The sequence below is a fragment of the Budorcas taxicolor genome, chromosome 2 (genome assembly GCF_023091745.1).
Source record: "Budorcas taxicolor isolate Tak-1 chromosome 2, Takin1.1, whole genome shotgun sequence".
Classification (NCBI taxonomy): domain Eukaryota; kingdom Metazoa; phylum Chordata; class Mammalia; order Artiodactyla; family Bovidae; genus Budorcas; species Budorcas taxicolor.
Genome location: NC_068911.1, coordinates 165,201,052 through 165,221,188, shown reverse-complemented (window position 1 = coordinate 165,221,188; position 20,137 = coordinate 165,201,052). Strand labels below are relative to the sequence as shown.

Below are 20,137 nucleotides of genomic sequence, written 5' to 3'. Positions count from 1 at the left end.
TCCAGGGTCAGAGAGCTGAGACTCCTTGGTGGGGCCACCTGCAGCCCCTTTAAGTGGGCGTGGTCCTGATAGGGGGCGCACCTGGAAACTTCTCCCCCCGGTTGTCCTGCCCTTTCCCTCTCATTCTTTCCCTTTTAACCAAAACCCTAATTTCAGAACTGGAAAGGATCGCCAAAGCAGTTCATCCATTTTACAGATGGGGAAACTGAGGCTCGGAGAGGCAATGACACCTAGGCATATAATACCCAGTCCCAGGCCAGAAGTCCTGATCGTCCTCACTTTCCCCAGTGAGCCTAAGTCCCCCAGGCTTGTGCTGGGGGCAGGGTGTGACAGAACTGGGTGCCCTGGCTTGGGGAGGGGCGGGGCGCAGCTGAGGCCAGAGCCCCAGCCGCCCCTCACTCTCCTCCCGCAGTGTATTGCATACTTTCTAAGGCGGCCGGAGGCAGCGGCAACACCATCCAGCCCACCGGGTCCTCCCCCGCGGCATGGCTGGCTACCTGAGAGAAACGGACTTTGTGATGGTGGAGGAGGGTTTCAGCACCCGAGACCTGCTGGAGGAGCTCACTCTGGGGGCCTCACAGGCCACCGCGGTGAGGGTCTGGGGGTGGGGGCGGGACCTCTATTCTCATAGCAGGCTCGGCTGCCCCCGAGGGCCCTCATCTGCTTCTTTTCACTCATTTGATATTCAGTCCTTTCTGTTTGCAAGAGAGGGGCTCATTTTATCTGCAAATTCCTGGTGCTTGCCCCAGTCCTGCCCCTCCTGTGTCCTCCACTTTCATGAACAACACTACCATCATCTACACAGCCCTCTAAGTCAGAAACCTGGGAATCCTCACTTTCTCTCCTACCCCTGGGCACTACCAAGTTCTGTAAATTCAGCCTCCTTAAATTATCCTTCAGTGTGCAGGAGACATAAGAGACAAGGGTTAAATCCCTGGGTCAGGAAGATCCCCTGGAGGAGGTCATGGCAACCCACTCCAGTATTCTTACCTGGAGAATCCCCATGGACAGAGGAGTCTGGCGGGCTACAGTCCATAGGGTCGCAGGAGTCAGCCGCAACTGAAGGGACTTAGCACGCACACATGTGCTCTTCTGGAACCTCACTTTGGAGTTTAGGCCTCATCTCTCGATAACCCTCCTAAACTTTTCCCTGCCTCATCCCACCCCCTCCAACTTTATCACAGCCCTGCTCAAAATCTAAATTCTTTGGCAGTTTCCCAGTGCCTACAGGATCCAAGTCAGAACCCCTCTGCCTTCACAGCCCCATTTCTGGCTTTTCCCCGGGTATGTATCGTGCTCCATCTGAACTGAACTACTCTGCTCATGTTCCCAGTGATTCCATGTGCTCCATTATCATTCTGTTGTCCAGACTGTTCCTTATGCATGGAACACCCTTCTCCCAGCCTCTCTGCCTCTTACCTGTTTCTGCTGCTACTGCTATGTCGCTTTAGTCGTGTCCGACTCTGTGCGACCCCATAGACAGAAGCCCACGAGGCTCCCCCATCCCTGGGATTCTCCAGGCAAGAACACTGGAGTAGGTTGCCATTTCCTTCTCCAATACCTGTTTCTCCTCTTTGCTTATCACTCATCTGTCACCTCTTCCTGATTGCCCCAGGCAGGTTTTGTACTTCTCCCTCCGCATTTTGTAGAAACTCCTGCTTAGCATTTCCTGAATGGGCTTGTAATTGCTTGCAGGGTTAGTTCTTGTCCAGACCCAAGCCCCTTTATGGCTAGAGCCCTGTCTGTTCATCTTTGTACCTTATTTAGCATACTTGCATAAATATGCTTGATCAGATGCCAAGTGGGCATCAGTAAAAAGGTGTCACATAAAAGGGAAACTGAGGCACAGGAGAAGTTTAAATAATGTGGTCTCACCCATGGCCTCATACACATCCAGCCGTCAGCAGACAGTTATCCACAGGTTTAGGGCTGCAGTTCTACAGTGGGACTACCTCAAGGCTTCATTGAGCTCCTCGGCAGGAAAGCCAGTGGCTGAAGGCCATAGCTTTGGTCTTCAAGGAATTGATCTGGAGGAGACAGACGTGTATATACCCAGTTCTGATACTTTGGCACCATATGCAAAATGCAGCGCGAGCATTAAAGGCAGAATTGCCTTATTGGTTTGGGGGCAGGTGGCATTTCAGCTGAAACTTGAAGGTAGATTAAGAATTTGCCAGACTCCTATGGGGGCAGGGTATTCTACATGGAGGCGTGGTGACAATAAAGGGTGGGAGGTGGGAAATGATGGAAGACAGAGCTGGAGTTTGAGCTGCCATGAGGGGAGGGACTGGAGCTGGATCACAGAACCTCTTGGGGAGCCCCAGAGAATTTTAGAGCAGGGTACTTGGGGGGAACGTGGGTGGCATGCACTAGTAGGGAGCTGAGTGGGGTCTCGTCTTCACCCCTCTTCTTGTACAGGAAGAGGTCGCTGCCTTGTTCGTGGCCGACCTGGGTGCCGTGGTGAGGAAGCACTTCTGCTTTCTGAAGTGCCTGCCTCGAGTCCGATCCTTTTACGCTGTCAAGTGCAACAGCAGCCCGGGCGTGCTGAAGGTCCTGGCCGAGCTGGGGCTGGGCTTCAGCTGTGCCAACAAGGTGAGCCTCCATCCCCTACCTGGAAACTGACTTACTGAATGCGCACACCTGGCCCGATTGCAGCTGCTGCAAGCCGGTGGACCAGGGGAAGCAGGAGTACCTGTGATGGCCCCTGTCCTCTGGGAGGGGCCACCCACTTGGGAGGAGTTTAATGGATGAGGGAGGAATTTGCCAGCCTTGAAGTTCCGCATTGGAATCAGATGTGTCCCTGGGCAGGTGGGTAACCTTTTTAATGGAGATTTTAAAACTTCTTGGCATAGAGCTATGTGTGATATCCTTGTAATTAAGGCATAACAAAACAAAAACACCTTTCTATCATTGGTTTTATTTTTTCTTTTATAATATTAATGTGTGACTGTATTTTTTTTAACTAATCCTCTTAGACTTTTGTTATTGTTGCCAGTTCTGCTGCCTTTCTGATTTGATTAATGCTATTGTCTTAATTCCCTCCTGCTCTCATTGGTTAGTTAGTTAGTTCAGTTGCTCAGTCGTGTCCAGCTCTTTGCGACCCCATGAATTGCAGCACGCCAGGCCTCCCTGTCCATCACCAACTCCTGGAGTTCACCCAAACTCATGTGCATCGAGTTGGTGATGCCATCCAGCCATCTCATCCTCTATGGTCCCCTTCTCCTCCTGCCCCCAATCCCTCCCAGCATCAGAGTCTTTTCTAATGAGTCAACTCTTCGCATGAGGTAGCCAAAGTACTGGAGTTTCAGCTTCATCATCAGTCCTTCCAAAGAACACCCAGGACAGGTCTCCTTTAGGATGGACTGGTTGGATTTCCTTGCAGTCCAAGGAACTCCCAATAGTATTCTCCAACACCACAGTTCAAAAGCCTCAATTCATTGGTGCTCAGCTTTCTTTATAGTCCAACTCTCACATCCCTACATGACTACTGGAAAAACCATAGCCTTGACTAGATGGATATTTGTTGACAAGTAATGTCTCTGCTTTTTAATATGCTGTCCAGGTTGCTCATAATTTTCCTGCCAAGGAGTAAGTGTCTTTTAATTTCATGGCTGCAGTCACCATCTGCAGTGATTTTGGAGCCCCCCAAAATAAAGTCAGCAACTGTTTCCCCATCTATTTGCCATGAATTGATGGGACCAGATGCCATCTTTGTTTTCAGAATATTGAGCTTTAAGCCAACTTTTTCACTCTCCTCTTTCACTTTCATCATGAGGCTTTTTAGTTCTTCACTTTCTGCCATAAGGGTGGTGTCATCTGCATATCTGAGGTTACTGATATTTCTCCCAACAATCTTGATTCCAGCTTGTGCTTCCTGCAGCCCAGCATTTCTCATGATGTACTCTCCATATAAGTTAAATAAGCAGGGTGACAATATACAGCCTTGACGTACTCCTTTTCCTATTTGGAACCAGTCTGTTGTTCCATGTCCAGTTCTAACTGTTGCTTCCTGACCTGCATACAGGTTTCTCAAGAGGCAGGTCAGGTGGTCTGGTATTCCCTTCTCTTTCAGAATTTTCCACAGTTTATTGTGATCCACACAGTCAAAGGCTTTGGCATAGTCAATAAAGCAGAAACAGATGTTTTTCTGGAACTCTCTTCCTTTTTTGATGATCCAGCGGATGTTGGCAATTTGATCTCTGGTTCCTCTGCCTCTTCTAAACCCAGCTTGAACATCAGGGAGTTCATGGTTCACGTACTGCTGAAGCCTGGCTTGGAGAATTTTGAGCATTACTTTACTAGTGTGTGAGATGCGTGCAATTGTGCGGTAGTTTGAGCATTCTTTGGCATTGCCTTTCTTTGGGACTGGAAAGAAAACTGACCTTTTCCAGTCCTGTGGCCACTGTTGACTTTTTCAAATTTGCTGACATATTGAGTGCAGCAGTTTCACAGCATCATATTTTAGGATTTGAAATAGCTCAACTGGAATTCCATCACCTCTCCTAGCCTTGTTTGTAGTGATGCTTCCTAAGGCCCACTTGACTTCACATTCCAGTATGTCTGGCTCTAGATGAATGATCGTGATTATCTAGGTTGTGAAGATCTTTTTTGTACAGTTCTTCCATGTATTCTTGCCACCTGTTCTTAATATCTTCTGCTTCTGTTAGGTCCATACTATTTCGGTCCTTTATTGAGCATAGAAGCAAGGTCCGATAGAAGCAAGGTCCAATGCTGTAAAGAGCACTATTGCATAGGAACCTGGAATATTAGGTCCATGAATCAAGGCAAATTGGAAGTGGTCAAACAGGAGATAGCAAGAGTGAATGTCAACATTCTAGGAATCAGTGAACTAAATGGACTGGAATGGGTGAATTTAACTCAGATGACCATTATGTCTACTGCTGTGGGCACGAATCCCTTAGAAGAAATGGAGTAGCCATCATGGTCAACAAAAGAGTCTGAAATGCAGTACTTGGATGCAATCTCAAAAATGACAGAATGATCCCTGTTCGTTTTCAAGGCAAACCATTCAATATCACAGTAATACCAGTCTGTGCCCCAACCAGTAACGCTGAAGAGGTTGAAGTTGCACAGTTCTATGAAGACCTACAAGACCTTCTAGAACTAACACCCACAAAAGATGTCCTTTTCATTATAGGGGACTGGAGTGCAAAAGTAGGAAGTCAAGAAACACATGGAGTAATAGGCAGATTTGGCCTTGGAGTATAGAATGAAGCAGGGCAAAGGCTAATAGAGTTTTGCCGAGAGAACGTACTGGTCATAGCAAACACCCTCTTCCAACAATAAAGTGAAGACTCCACCCATGGACATCACCAGATGGTCAACACCAAAATCAGATTGATTATATTCTTTGCAGCCAAAGATGGAGAAGCTCTATACAGTCAACAAAAACAAGACCGGGAGCTGACTGTGGCTCAGATTGTGAACTCCTTATTGCCTAACTCAGACTTAAATTGAAGAAAGTGGGGAAAACTACTAGACCATTCAGGTATGACCTCAATCAAATCCCTTATGATTATACAGTGGAAGTGAGAAATAGATTTAAGGGACTAGATCTGATAGAGTGCCTGATGAACTATGGCCTGAGGTTCGTGACATTGTACAGGAGAACAGGGATCAAGGCCATCCCCAAGAAAAAGAAATGCAAAAAAGCAAAATGGCTGTCTGGGGAGGTCTTACAAATAGCTGTGAAAAGAAGAGAGGCGAAAAGCAAAGGAGAAAAGGAAAGATATAAGCATCAGAATGCAGAGTTCCAGAGAATAGCGAGGAGAGATAAGAAAGCCTTACTCAGCTGGCAATACAGTATTGAGTAAAACAGACTCTGTTGTCATTGAGTTGAATGCACAGCTTATCTATCTTCATTCTGTTCTCACTTGATAAAGTCTTTTAGCTATAGAGTTTCCTGTGAGACAGAGTTTCCTCCGAGACATAGACAGGTTTGACATAGTTATGCATTCAGCAAGTGTTTATTGAGCACCTACTGTGGGGTCAAGTTCTTTTCTCAGTGGGACTTAGCAAGTGACCAAAACAAAAAAAAGATTCTTCCTTCATGGAAGTTGCTTTCTAAAGAACAGGCAAACAATGGAAATCTATGGTACTTTAGATGGTAAATGCTGTGGAGAAAATTATGGTGGGAAAGGGAAGTAGGGAAGAGACATGGTTGTTGGGAGAGAGGGTTGTACTTTTAGAAAATTTGGCCAAGGAAGGCTTCAATGAGATCTGAACAGTGTTCTGAAGAAAGCAAAGGATCAATCCAGGTGGATAACTAGGGGAAGAGCATTCCAGGCAAAAGGACCAGCAAGTGCCAAGGCCCTGAGGTGGGAGAAAGCCTGGTGGGCATTGGTTTGTGATATTGTTATTACTGTTACTTTTTTTAACAGTTAGTAATGATTGTTTTGAGAGGGAACCCCTTTTAAATTCTGGTCAGCAATATGGCTGGGTGTTGTAAGGATTCTAGAAAGGGATCCTGGAGGAGACAGAAGGAGAGTTTGCCTGGGCGGCATGCGGGGATGGAGGGATTCTGAGTGGAGGATAGGTGCGCACCAGTGGTGGGGGGTTGGAGTGAGCAGGTTCGCCTTTATCAGAGATACCCATCAATGTCCTTAGTTGCAGATAAGTCTCTCTTTTGTCACCCATGAAGCCCCTTTGCATCAGCTCTTGTTTTGTGCACCTAGTTTCATGCATGCCCTACATAAGACCCAGTAAGGTATCTGAGGGGGAGATTGCCATTTTGCCGTTGAGGAAATTGGGGACCAGCTGCACCGAACTTACTGATGGCAGAGCCAGGACTTGCCCTTTGCAGCTCTCAGAGTCTCTGCTCTGACCAAGGCGGAAGGGGACTCTTTTCCAGCCTGCTTGGTGTAGGGGTGAAGAACAAGACCAAACCTCACTGACTAGACTCCTCTGCTTCTGGAAACCTAGAGGTGGGCCCTGTGCTGGCCCTTAAGCTTCAGGACTGGCCTTCAAAGAGCAAAACTGTGGTGTTAGGGCTTAGAAGTCAGTGGGGAATGTTAAAAGCATCTACTGTTTGCTGAGGGCATCTGTTATGCCAGGCTCTCTGCCAAGCGCTTTCTGTACATGATCTCATTTGATTCTCGAAACAACTCTGTAAAGTAATTATTATCACAGTGATTCTGACAACAGTCCCATGAGGAAGCAGTTAGCATATAAGGGAAGGAGGCCCAGAGGTTTGAGGGATGCCCAGGGAAGGGCCACTTGAGTATGGTGAGGGCCTCTCTGACTTTATGGCTGCTGTCTTCATGAAGGTTCTTGGGGAGAGGATGGCAGATATGGGACCCCTCCTGGGTAGGTGGGATCACCTAGCCCTTGGGTGCTTTTACTTCGAGGTGGTACAGCTTTTCTTGGAAGGCCGAGGCTGCCCTCTTCTGGTAGCCTAGAGCTGGTGGCCACCCTGTACAGCACCATGCTTTTGTGCTTCACGAGTGGCTCAGTGGTAAAGAATCCACCTGCAAACGCAGGAGACATGAGTTCAGTCTCTGGGTTGGGAAGACGGTTTGGAGAAGGAAATGGCAACCTACTCCAGTATTCTTGTCTGGGCAATCCCACAGACAGAGGAGCCTGGCGGGTTACAGTCCATGGGGTCGCAAAGAATTGGATGTGACTAAGCATGCACGCACATGCATGGCCAAGGGACAGGCGTGAGCTGGGGCTTTGTGTACAGATATGCCCCAGACAGGCTCCAGGGTCAAGGGCACCAACCATTCCTCATCTGGGGCTTTGGTCCACCCACCCACCTTCCCAAGGACCTTCTGTCATCTCTCCTGCCCCATCCCTTGCCCTCTCTTGTTGTCTCCCTCAGCATCCTCCCATCTTAAAAAGCCTTCTCTGGACACCACATTTCCCCCCAGTCCAATCCCTTGCTCCCTCTTGAAAACCAAACTGAGTTGCCTACACTCACTTATCTATACTCACTTGTCTCTTTCCCTTAGCACCCACTTCTTAAGCCACTGCTTCCTGACCTCCACTCATCATTTCAAGGAATTTCCTCTTACCAATGTCCCCAGTGATCGGCAGGATCCAGTGAGCACTTTATACTAAACACTCATCTTGAATTATTCAAGAAATACATTGATTCATCTGCAGAAGAGAAGTAGAACATCAGCTTTATATCTCCAGAGATAATCAACATTCGGAGTTTGAGTTTGGTGGCGATCTTCTAAAAATACTTACAAATATGATCCATAGAAAATATACAAAGTATGCTGTGATTTTGTAACAAAATATAAAATATTCATCTGGTAGGCACTGTGCCTCAGTGGCTTTAAAAGTCAGCAGACTTTGGAGATCTGTCTGTGTTGATGCATTTAGACCTTGTAGGGGACATTCCTTAATCCTCCTATTTTTTTTTGCTTTTACCATGAAAAAAGGTTTTGTTTGTTTTGTACTGTTTTTTTTTGGAGTGTGTGTGTGTGTGTGTGTGTAGAGAACATTTAACGTGATATCTTTCCTCACAATTTTTTTACGTATATAAGTAACTCAGATGGTGAAGGACAGGGAAGCCTGGTGTGCTGCAGTCCATGGGATTGCAAAGAGGCGGACACAACTGAGCGACTGACCAACAAGGAATTGTTAACTATAGGCACTGTGTTGTACAGCAGATCTCTAGAACTTATTCTTCTTGCAGAACTGACATGTATAGTCAGTTCAGTGGGTATACCACTGAACAGTAACTCCCCATTTGAAACACATTCTTTTTTGTTTGTTTGTTTTTAGAATTTATTTATAATTGGAGTATATTTAAATTGCAATATTGTATTAATTACTGTTATACAATAAAGTAACTCAGTTATACATATATATATCATTTTTCATATTCTTTTCCATTATGATTTATCACAGGATATTGAATATAGTTCCCTGGGCTGTACAGTAGGGCCTTTTCTTTATCCTTTTTCTGTATACCAGTTTACATCTGCTAATCCCAAACTCCCAATTCAACCCTCTCCCACACCCCATCCCCTTGGCAACCGCCAGTTCACTCTCTATGTCCCTGATTCTATTTCTGTTTCTTAGATTGGTTCATTTGTGTCATATTTTAGATTCTACATATAAAAGTAACGTCTTATAGTATCTGTCTTTCTCTTTCTGACTTACTTCACTTAGTATGATAATTTCTAGTTGCATCCATTGAAATATAGTCTTTTTAAAAACACAGGCATAACTTAGAGATATTGTGGGTTAGGTTCCAGACAACTACAGGAAAGGTCACAATAAAATGAGTCACGTAAATGTTTTGGTTTCCCAGTGCATATAAAAGCTATGCTTATACTATATTGTAGTCTATTAAATGTGCCGTGGCATTATGTCTTAAAAAAACATACCTTAAGTCAAATGTACATACCTTAAGTCAAAAATATTTTATTTCTAAAAAATGCTAACTATCATCTGAGGCTTCAGTGAGTTGTAATCTTTTCGCTGGTGGATAGTCTTGCTTCGATGTTGATGGCTGGTGGTTGATCAGGGTGGTTGTTGCTGAAGGTTGGGGTGGCTAGTTTCTTAAGGGATAGCTCTACTTTTCACTTGAATACCTAGAGGTTGTTGTAAGATTATTAATTGGCTTAATTTCAGTATGGTTGGGTTGTTATGTCTCAGGGAATAGGGAGACCCAAAAAGAGGGAGAGAGAGCTAGGGAATGGCTAGTGGGTGGAGCCATCAGAACACACAACATTTATCCATTAAGTTCATCATCTCTTATGGGCATGGTTCATGGCACCCTAAAACAATGGCAAAGTCACATCAAGGATCATTGATCGCAGATCACCATAACAGATACAGTCACACTGCAAAAGTCTGAAATATCCAGAGAATTACTAAAATGTGACACAGAGAGGTGAAGTGAGCAAACACTGTTGGAAAAATGATGCCAGTAGACTTGCTTCACGCAAGGTTGCCACAGACTATCAGTTTTAAAGAAAAACCCCAATATCTGTGAAGCACAGCAAAGTGAAGTCTGACAGTGAAGTCTGAGGCCTCTGACAGTGCAGGCGTCTCCTGCTCAGATGTGAACTGTAAGACAGGGTTACCTTGGCAGGAATGGCATAGTAACCTCTGCATTGTCCTGCCTCTTCTGGAGATGCTGTCTCTTCCCTCTCTGTCAGTCCTATGCCAGCTTGCACCTGTCTCTAGCTGGAATTGTTCCTCTGGATTCCAGCTCAGGCTCCCTTCTTTATAAACTCTTCATCTTCCTGCTGCTACTGCTGCTAAGTCGCTTCAGTCATGTCCGATTCTGTGCAACCCCATAGACAGCAGCCCATCAGGCTCCCCGTCCCTGGGATTCCCAGGCAAGAACACTGGAGTGGGTTGCCATTTTCTTCTCCAAGGCATGAAAGTGAAAAGTCAAAGTGAAGTCGCTCAGTCGTGTCCGACTCATAGCGACCCCATGGATTGCAGCCCACCAGGCTCCTCCATCCATGGGATTCTCCAGGCAAGGGTACTGGAGTGGGCTGCCGTTGCCTTCTCCACTTCATCTTCCTAGGGGATTTCATCTCCTCCCATGGCTTCAAGTATCCCCAAGATGCCACCACCTCCCCAGTTTTCTTTTTCTAATTAACTTTTTGGCTGCCCTGGGTCTTGTTGCTTTTGCAGGCTTTTTCTAGTTATGGGGAGCAGGTGCTACTCTTTGTTGTGGTGCTTTTCTGCGGTGACCTCTCGTTGCAGAGCATGGGCTCAATAGTTGTGATGCATGGGCCTGGTTGTGCTGCAGCACGTGGGATCCTCCTGGGCCGGGGATCAAACCCGTGTCCTGCATTGGCAGGCGGACTCCTAGTTGATACTACAGGATGCCTGGAGCCAGCGTGTTCAAATGCATTCACAATCTTCCCTTCAAGAGGGGCCCCTAGGTCTGCTGGGTGTGAAGTCCCCCTCTTACCCCACGTCCCAACGTGCCGTCCATCAGCAAGCTTTCCAGCCCTGCCTCCAGACCACACCCTCCCCGCTTTCTAGCGCAGCGTGTCGTGTCTCCCGGGGAGGTCCTTCCGGGCCCTCCCTTGTCCGTTTTCACATGGTGTCTGGAGTGACATGCACTTAGGCCTTGCCTTCAAGATGCACATCTGACCATGTCCTTTTCCCTCTTGCGATCCCATCAGACCGTCTCCCACAACCTGCAGCATCGAACATAAATCCACATCAGCCTTCTTGTTCTCCCCGTTGGCTCTGCCTGCCTCCCTCCAACCTCATCCTCCCCCACTGGTCACCCTGCCCAGACCACACCAGCATTCTCTGTTCCTCCATCAGGCTGAGCGGTCTTATCTCAGAACCTCTGCACAGGCCGCTTCCTGTACCAGAAATATTCTTTGCTTCCCTTCTAGCCTGGCCGACTCCTGCAGGGCTCAGCTCAAATCTTTTTTTTCATTGAAGTTCAGTTGGTTTACAATGTTGTGTTAGTTTGGGGTGTACAGCAAAGTGGTTCAGTTATATATATATATGTGTGTGTGTATATATATTTAAAATTCTTTTCCATTACTATAACATATTGAATATAGTTCCCTGTGCTATATGGTAAATACTTGTTTACCTCTTTTGCACATGGATGTGTGCGTCTGTCAGTCACGTGCTCCCAGTTTATCCCTCCCCTGCCTTCCCCTTTGGTAGCCATGTGTTTATATTCTGTGTCTGAGTCTGTTTTGTAAATAAGTTCATTTGTGTCATATTTTAGATTCCACATATAAGTGAAATCATATGGTATTTGTCTTTCTCTAACTTATTCACTTACTGTGATAATCTCTCGGTCCATCCACATTACTGCAAATGGCAGGATTTCATCTTTTATAGCTGAGTAATAGTCCATTGTGTATCTCCACCACGTCTTCCTCATCTACTCATCTGTAACTGGACACTTCGGTTGCTTCCATGCCTCGACTATTATAAACTGTGCTGCAGTGAACGTTGTGGTGCAGGCATCTTTTTGAATTGCAGCTTTCATCTTTTCTGGGTATATGCCCAGGAGTGGGGTAACTGGATCATATATATGGCAGCTCTGTTTTTAGTTTTTTTAAGGAAACTCCATTCTATTTTCCATAGTGACTATACCAATTTACATTTCCACCAGCAGGCTAGGAGGGTTCCCTTTTCCCCACACTTTCTCCTCAGCTTAAATTTCTGACCCTCAGAAAGCTGCCTGCCACACCTCTCACCCAGGTCTCTGCATCCCACATTCTCTAGTATCCCATACTTTTTCTCCATGGCTCCTATCCATTTGTAATCCTATCATGATTCAGTGTTCCTTCGTTCCTCCCCTTCTTTCCCGTCTGTCTGAAAGGTCCACAATCAGAGACCCTGTCTGCTTTACTCAGCGCTTTGCTTTCATTTGCACCTGTCACAGAGCCTGGCGACTCGATAGATGCGCAAGAGACACTTGCCAGGGCAGCATCGAGGCGTCTTCTCCGCCGAAGCGCTGTGGCTGAGAGCCAGTGAGCTAAAGTCGCACAGTTAGAATTCTAGCTGGGTTAGAATTCTAGCTGTGCCACCTGCAAGCCGTGTGATGCTGAACAAGTCACTTAAGGCCTCTCAGGGCCTCTGTTCCCTGTCTCATAAGATTATTATGATGATGACGAGAATGTCTATAAAATATTTAATGCAATGACTGGCATATGGTAATCCGTCAAGGAGTGACAATGGTTATTATTTAAATAACTATAATCAAAGCTTAACCACAGGTCCCCAAAGTGCTACCCTTGCTGCTTCCTCTCACCTCACGGGTGAAGCCGGGAGCAGAACCACATTTTCGTGTCTGCAGAGAGGCAGGGTCTTTGGAAGCAAGCTCTGATGAGGGCAGTTTCCGCTCTGGAGGGGCCTCTGATTCTCCCTCTGCTACTCACTGACTGCGTCACCCAGACAAGTGGGCTCCCTTGAACTCAATTTCGTCCTCTGTAAGATGTGGCCATAAATATTTCATAGGATAGTTACAGACATCACATGAGATAATGCACAGAAAAACCTCATGCTGAAAAGTTGCTACATTAAAATTACATACAGTCTTGTTACAAACTCAGGATGGCTGACAATGGCCCTGTGTCTCTACCATGTTTCAAAACTGCTTCCTTGTTAATCATGGAGAGTCAGGTTTGAGTTTGAAAGTTGGTTCTGCCTCCTACATGCTGTGTGGCCTCTGAGGATGTTTTTTTCTCTGTAGAATGGAGCTAATACCCCTCTGATGGGCTATGGTAAGGAGGAAATAAGAGTGAATCTAAAACAAGGGTTGACAGATTATGGATGGTGGGTTTCGCAGAGTCTTACTGGCCCACGGCCATATCCATTCACTTATGCTTTATCTGTTGCTGCTTGCTGTTACAAAGGCAGCTTAGCTATGCAGAAACTACTGGCTCAGAAAGCATAAAATATTTACTCTCTGGCCTCTCATAGGAAAAATTTGCCAAGGCCTATGTAAAGCCTGTCATTCGGTGCCTTCTTGTGGTAGGTGCTCCATGCCCATGGTTGCTTCCTTCACCAACACCATCATCGTTGTCTGTATCATTAATGCAGCAATCATGTGAAGCACTGTTCTGGAAAGGTGAGGAAGAAGAGGCCTTGCTGGAGCACCCAGCACAGTGCCACACATAGGGCCAGCCTTTGGATGTGGGATGACCTGTGCCAAGAAGACTCTTGAGCTGGCAAACTTTCTACTACATCAAATGATATTTTCTATCCATTTAAATCTGCCAGGAAAATATGTCAGAAGTCTGTTTTCAGGGCCACCATGAATCTGTACAGTGCCTTTGTGGGAATTAAAATGTATCTTGAAGACACTGTTACAAATACATGGATTTTGTTAGAGTAAGATGCTTCATCATTAGGAAGTTGTAATAAATATACCAATATACTGTGTAGTCTCTGAATGGAGCTTCCCAGGTGGTGCAGTGGTTAAGAATATGCCTACTAATGGAGGAGACACAGGAGACATGGGTTCCATCCCTGGGTTGGGAATATCCCCTGGAATAGGAAATGGCAACCCACTCCAGTATTCTTGCTGGAAACTTCCATGGACAGCAGAGCCTGGTGAGCTACAGTCCATGGGGTTGCAAACAGTCGGATACAACCGAGCGACTGAATATGCATGCATGATTCTCTGAATGGGGCCCCACCCTCCCTAGGGTTGAGCGGTGGTTCACCCTGTGCGCAGCTGTACGTGGCAGCCCTTCTTGTTAACAGGGAATCCGTGTGAGTTCTGGTTGTTGTATATCTGTTGTCTAAAAGTGAGGCCCGTTTCTTATGGACCTCCTTAGGCATAGCTATGACTTTGCCCCTCATCTGTGCTTCCTTGGCCTCCGTGGGCCCAGCAGGCTCTGGCGCTTCCTCACCACCACCTTTGGGACCCCACAGGCAGAGATGGAGTTGGTCCAGGATATTGGTGTCCCCGCCAGTAAGATCATCTATGCCAATCCCTGTAAGCAAATTGCACACATCAAGTATGCTGCCAAGCACGGGGTCCGGCTGCTGAGCTTTGACAACGAGATGGAGCTGGCAAAGGTGGTGAAAAGCCACCCCAGTGCCAAGTAAGCTGAGAACCACTCAGGTGGGAGGCTGGGCTGCGGGTGAGAGTGGGGGGAGTAGGCGAAATAGGGTTGGGGCTGAGGACCCTGCCCTGGAGCCGGTCATAGCCACAGGAGGTTGGGGCAGGCACTCCTGGGCTGGACCCAGGATGCCAGAGGCTGACTAGGGTGGAGGTAGAAATGATGGGTTATAGTCCAGGCAAAGCCCATGGTATTGCAGAGGTCAAAGTCATGGCAGAAGGAGCAGTGGTCAGGAAATGCCACCGAGGAGGCGGCATTTGAGGTGGGCCTTCAGGGGCGACTGGCATCTGGAGCGGGCATAAACAGTGCATCAGAGGGAGCTGCAGGAGCAAGCACATGAAGGCCAGAAGCAGCACAGGGCGTTTGCAGGATAAGCAGAAATTGATGTGGCTGGATCATACCATGTGTGGCCAGGGGTGAAGGAGAAGTCAGTGATGCTGGTCACAGGGCAGGCACCCCAGTGCACATGGGCTTTGGAAGGGGTCAGGGCTGGACATCTTTTTCAGGGTGTGCCCCTTACCTGGTCACTGGACACACTGGAGGGGCCAAGAGGGGCACCACTCGGGTTCACCCAAAGCAGCTTCTGTTTTGACTATTTCACATATTGAGGATACAGGCGTTTTCAATAAGACTGTTTAAAAAAAAAATGGTCCCCTCCACCCCACCATACAAGAGAAGTTGGAAAAGCCTGCCTGATTGGGAGGAAGTAGGGCTGCCCAGGGGGAAACTGGTGAGGTCGGGACCAGGGCAGGGGTCCCATGGAAGGGTCTGGGAACATTTAGGGAGTGGATTGGACAGGACTCAGAGGTTGACTGGCTGTGCAGGGGGAGGAAGGGGGCCGGGGCTTCTGGGGTTGGATATAGCTCTGAGCCATGAGGGTTCATCCCCCTAGACTAGAGAAGACGTGGCTGGGGTGGAGGAAGTAGGGTCCCACCCCCGCCGAGGTGCTGCCCCGTGTTTCCCTCCTCAGGATGGTTCTGTGCATCGCCACCGAGGACTCCCACTCTCTGAGCCGCCTGAGCCTCAGGTTCGGAGCGTCGCTGAAATCCTGCCGACACCTGCTTGAGAATGCCAAGAGGGACCATGTAGAGGTGATAGGTGTGAGGTGAGTGCCGGAACCCCGCCATCCCCCACCATGCCCGCTGCCTCCTGCTTCTTTCCCAGGACTTACTCAATTCTGTGTGGGACCTCCCCCAGGGCCCTCAAGGCAGGCCTGTCCCTGATTCTGGAATTCTGCCATTTGAGAGTTTCCTCCCTTTGGAAAGAAGGTTTGGAGTGTCCCAGTGCCCCAACCCCACAGTCTGCAGAAGGTCCTGTCCCAGGAGGTTCCAGGAGGGACCTGGCTTTGCAGGAAGTGTCCCCAGCCTGAAACCAAAGGTCATCCTGGCACACCTTGTCTTTGCCGTTTTTCTGGTGAGGATGTGGAAGAAGCCAGAACTAGGACCTGATGATTTAACTTTCCTATGCTCTGGATTTTGGACGGCCAGGCACTGTGCTAAACGCTCCATAGACATTGTCCCACAATTTTGGGACCTTATCCCCACTTTATCCTTTGATAAAGCCTTTGACTGTGTGGATCACAATAAACTGTGGAAAATTCTGAAAGAGATGGGAATACCAGACCACCTAACCTGCCTCTTGAGAAACCTGTATGCGGGTCAGGAAGCAACAGTTAGAACTGGACATGGAACAACAGACTGGTTTCAAATAGGAAAAGGAGTACGTCAAGGCTGTATATTGTCACCCTGCTTATTTAACTTATATGCAGAGTACATCCTGAGAAACGCTGGACTGGAAGAAACACAAGCTGGAATCAAGATTGTTGGGAGAAATATCAATAACCTCAGATATGCAGATGACACCACCCTTACGGCAGAAAGTGAAGAGGAACTAAAAAGCCTCTTGATGAAAGCGAAAGTGGAGAGTGAAAAAGTTGACTTAAAGCTCAACATTCAGAAAATGAAGATCATGGCATCTGGTCCCACCACTTCATGGGAAATAGATGGGGAAACAGTGTCAGACTTTATCTTTTTGGGCTCCAAAATCACTGCAGATGGTGACTGCAGCCATGAAATTAAAAGACGCTTACTCCTTGGAAGAAAAGTTATGACCAACCTAGATAGCATATTCAAAAGCAGAGACATTACTTTGCCGACTAAGGTCCGTCTAGTCAAGGCTATGGTTTTTCCAGTGGTCATGTATGGATGTGAAAGTTGGACTGTGAAGAAGGCTGAGCGCCGAAGAATTGATGCGTTTGAACTGTGGTGTTGGAGAAGACTCCTGAGAGTCCCTTGGACTGCAAGGAGATCCAACCAGTCCATTCTAAAGAAGATCAGCCCTGGGATTCCTTTGGAAGGAATGATGCTAAAGCTGAAACTCCAGTACTTTGGCCACCTCATGCAAAGAGTTGACTCATTGGAAAAGACTCTGATGCTGGGAAGGATTGGGGGCAGGAGGAGAAGAGGACGACAGAGGATGAGATGGCTGGATGGCATCACGGACTCGATGGACGTGAGTCTGAGTGAACTCCAGGAGATGGTGATGGACAGGGAGGCCTGGCGTGCTGCGATTCATGGGGTCGCAAAGAGTCGGACACAACTGAGTGACTGAACTGAACCGATCCCCACTTTATAGATGGGGGAAACTGAAGCATGGCCGGCCACACTGCTGAGTGAGATGTACGTTAGTTCTGGCTGACTCTGGGGCCCTAACCCTCATCCCAGGAAGGCTCAGCCCCCAGAGGCAGCGTGGAGGGATGAGAGGGGCACCAAGTGCCAAAGGTCCTTGGATCTAGTCCCCTGTCCACTCTTCATTTGCCACATGGCCCTTGGCAACCCACTCAACCTTTTAGGCCCACAGTCACTGCATCTGGAAAATGGGCACAGCATCCGGTATGCTTGGGCAAGGCTGCTGCTGGCTGAGGCTGAAGTGGTGACACCTGGGGTCCTGTGTGTAAGCCGAGACTCTTCCTTCTTCCCCAGTTTTCACATTGGCAGTGGCTGTCCTGACCCTCAGGCCTACGCTCAGTCCATTGCGGACGCCCGGGTTGTGTTCGAAATGGGTGCTGAGCTGGGCCACAGGATGCACATCCTGGACCTCGGTGGCGGCTTCCCTGGAGTGGAGGACGCCAAAGTGAGATTCGAAGAGGTAAGTGGGGTCACAAGTGTTGCGCTGGGCTGGGTGGGGGTTGGGGGGGGTTACAGTGATCCTAGGAAGCCTCCTGTGAGTGGGTCCCCTGTACTATGTGCTGCGCTTGGTGCTTTGCCTGGATTATCTCATTATTAACCCTGTGTTACAGCTGAACAAACTGAGGCTCATAGAAGCTACTTCATTTCCTGAGTCCATGGCAGGGCCGGCTGCACACCCAGCTCTGCCCGGGACTCTGAACATGCACATATTTGAGGCTTAACTGGGCCATATCTGCATAAGTCATAAAGTTCTCTGAGGGTCTGGGTGTGCCCTATTCACCCTCCTATGGGATGATGAGAAATCAAGTTGGGCAGGGGAAGGAAAAGCCAACCCTCTGTCCACTTCTAGTCCATCTGTCTCCTTCCCACCTGCAAGTTTCAGTTGAGTTCAGTTGCTCAGTTGTGTCCGACTCTTTGCAGTCCTATGGACTGCAGCACACCAGGCTTCCCTGTCCATCACCAACTCCTGGAGTTTACCCAAACTCATGTTCATTGAGTCAATGATGCCATCCAACCATCTCATCCTCTGTCGTCCCTTCTCCTCCTGCCTTCAATCTTTCCCAGCATCAGGGTCTTTTCAAATGAGTCAGTTCTTTGCACCAGGTGGCCAAAGTATTGGAGTTCAGCTTCAACATCAGTCCTTCCAATGAGTATTCAGGATTGATTTCCTTTAGGATGGACTGGTTGGATCCCCCTGCAGTCCAAGGGACTCTCAACGGTCTTCTCCAACACCACAGTTCAAAAGCGTCAATTCTTCAGCACTCAGCTTTCTTTATAGTCCAACTCTCACATCCATACATGACTACTGGAAAAACCATAGCCTTGACTAGACGGACCTTTGTCGGCAAAGTAATGTCTCTGCTCTTCTTGTCATAACTTTCCTTCCAAGAAGTAAGCGTCTTTTAATTTCATGGCTGCAGTCACCATCTGCAGTGATTTTGGGCCCCCCCCCCCCAAAAAAATCTGTCACTGTTTCCACTGTTTCCCCATCTATTTGCAACGAAGTGATGGGACTGGATGGCAAGATTAAATCAGGAAAAATGTGTCATAGCAATCCCCAATGGAACCACTAGGGGTCGCTTTTCCTTAGTAAATGCCTCTTTCGGGACTATTCACATCTTGGAACTGAATTTAAGAAAATCTGTGATGGATAATAAAAATTAGCTTCAAAGATGAGCACTGCAACATTCTTCATAACAGAAGTTCAGTGGACTTTCCTGGTCCAACTAACACTCTGCTGCTGCTGCTGCTAAGTCGCTCCAGTCGTGTCCGACTCTGTGCGACCCCATAGACAGCAGCCCACCAGGCTCCCCCAGTCCGTGGGATGCTCCAGGCAAGAACACTGGAGTGGGTTGCCATTTCCTTCTCCAATGCATGAAAGTGAAAGGTGAAAGTGAAGTCGCTCAGGGATTGGCTAAATTACAGTACATTCTTTCTTTTTATGTAAAATATTTTTACTTTTATAAAGATATAATTTTTTATAAAAATGTTTTTATAAAAATATTTTATCATACGGCAATGATACCAGTGTATTTTCTGGGTAAATGCAAATAAGATTTATTAAAATATTTTTATTTTTAAATCTTTCTCTTTAATTACTTAAAAAAAGTTATTTTAACTGAAATATAATTGCTTTACAGAAGTTTTTTTTCTGCCAAACATCCACATGAATCAGCCATAGGTATACATATGTTCCCTCCCTCTTGAACCTCCCACTTCTCTGGATTGTCACAGAGCCTCTGTTTGAGGTCCCTAAGTAAATTATGGTATATTCTTATGGGAAAAGAATTTTACATAGATTTATATACATTTACATAGCAAGAAGAGATAGAAAGCCTTCCTCAGCGTTCAGTGCAAAGAAATAGAGGAAAACAACAGAATGGGAAAGACTAGATATCTCTTCAAGAAAATTAGAGATACCAAGGGAACATTTCATACAAAGATGGGCTCAATAAAGGACAGAAATGGTAGCAGAAGATATTAAGAAGAGGTGGCAAGAATATACAGAAGAACTGTACAAAAAAGATCTTCACAACCAAGATAATCATGATGGTGTGATCATTCACCTAGAGCCAGACATCCTGGAATGTGAAGTCAAATGGGCCTTAGAAAGCATCACTATGAACAAAGCAAGTGGAGGTGATGGAATTCCAGTTGAGCTATTTCGAATCCTGAAGGATGATGCTGTGAGGGTGCTACACTCAATATCCCAGCAAATTTGTAAAACTCAGCAGTGGCCACAGGACTGGAAAAGGTCAGTTTTCATTCCAATCCCAAAGAAAGGCAATGCAAAAGAATGCTCAAACTACCGCACGATTGCATTCATCTCACACGCTAGTAAAGTAATGCTCAAAATTCTCCAAGCCAGGCTTCAGCAGTACGTGCACCGTGAACTTCCAG

The 20,137-nt window shown here is 47.1% G+C and overlaps 1 protein-coding gene across 1 annotated transcript in view; it reads left to right on the top strand.

Moving 5' to 3' along the window:
• Window positions 1–485: 485 nt before the first annotated feature.
• AZIN2 (antizyme inhibitor 2) overlaps window positions 486–20,137 on the top strand; it is a 38,650-nt gene continuing 18,998 nt past the window's right edge. The window contains exons 1-5 of the mRNA XM_052635645.1: window positions 486–590; window positions 2,419–2,592; window positions 14,359–14,531; window positions 15,520–15,654; window positions 17,531–17,696. Of these exons, the coding sequence (XP_052491605.1) occupies window positions 486–590; window positions 2,419–2,592; window positions 14,359–14,531; window positions 15,520–15,654; window positions 17,531–17,696 (753 nt within the window). The remainder of the gene's footprint in view (window positions 591–2,418; window positions 2,593–14,358; window positions 14,532–15,519; window positions 15,655–17,530; window positions 17,697–20,137) is intronic.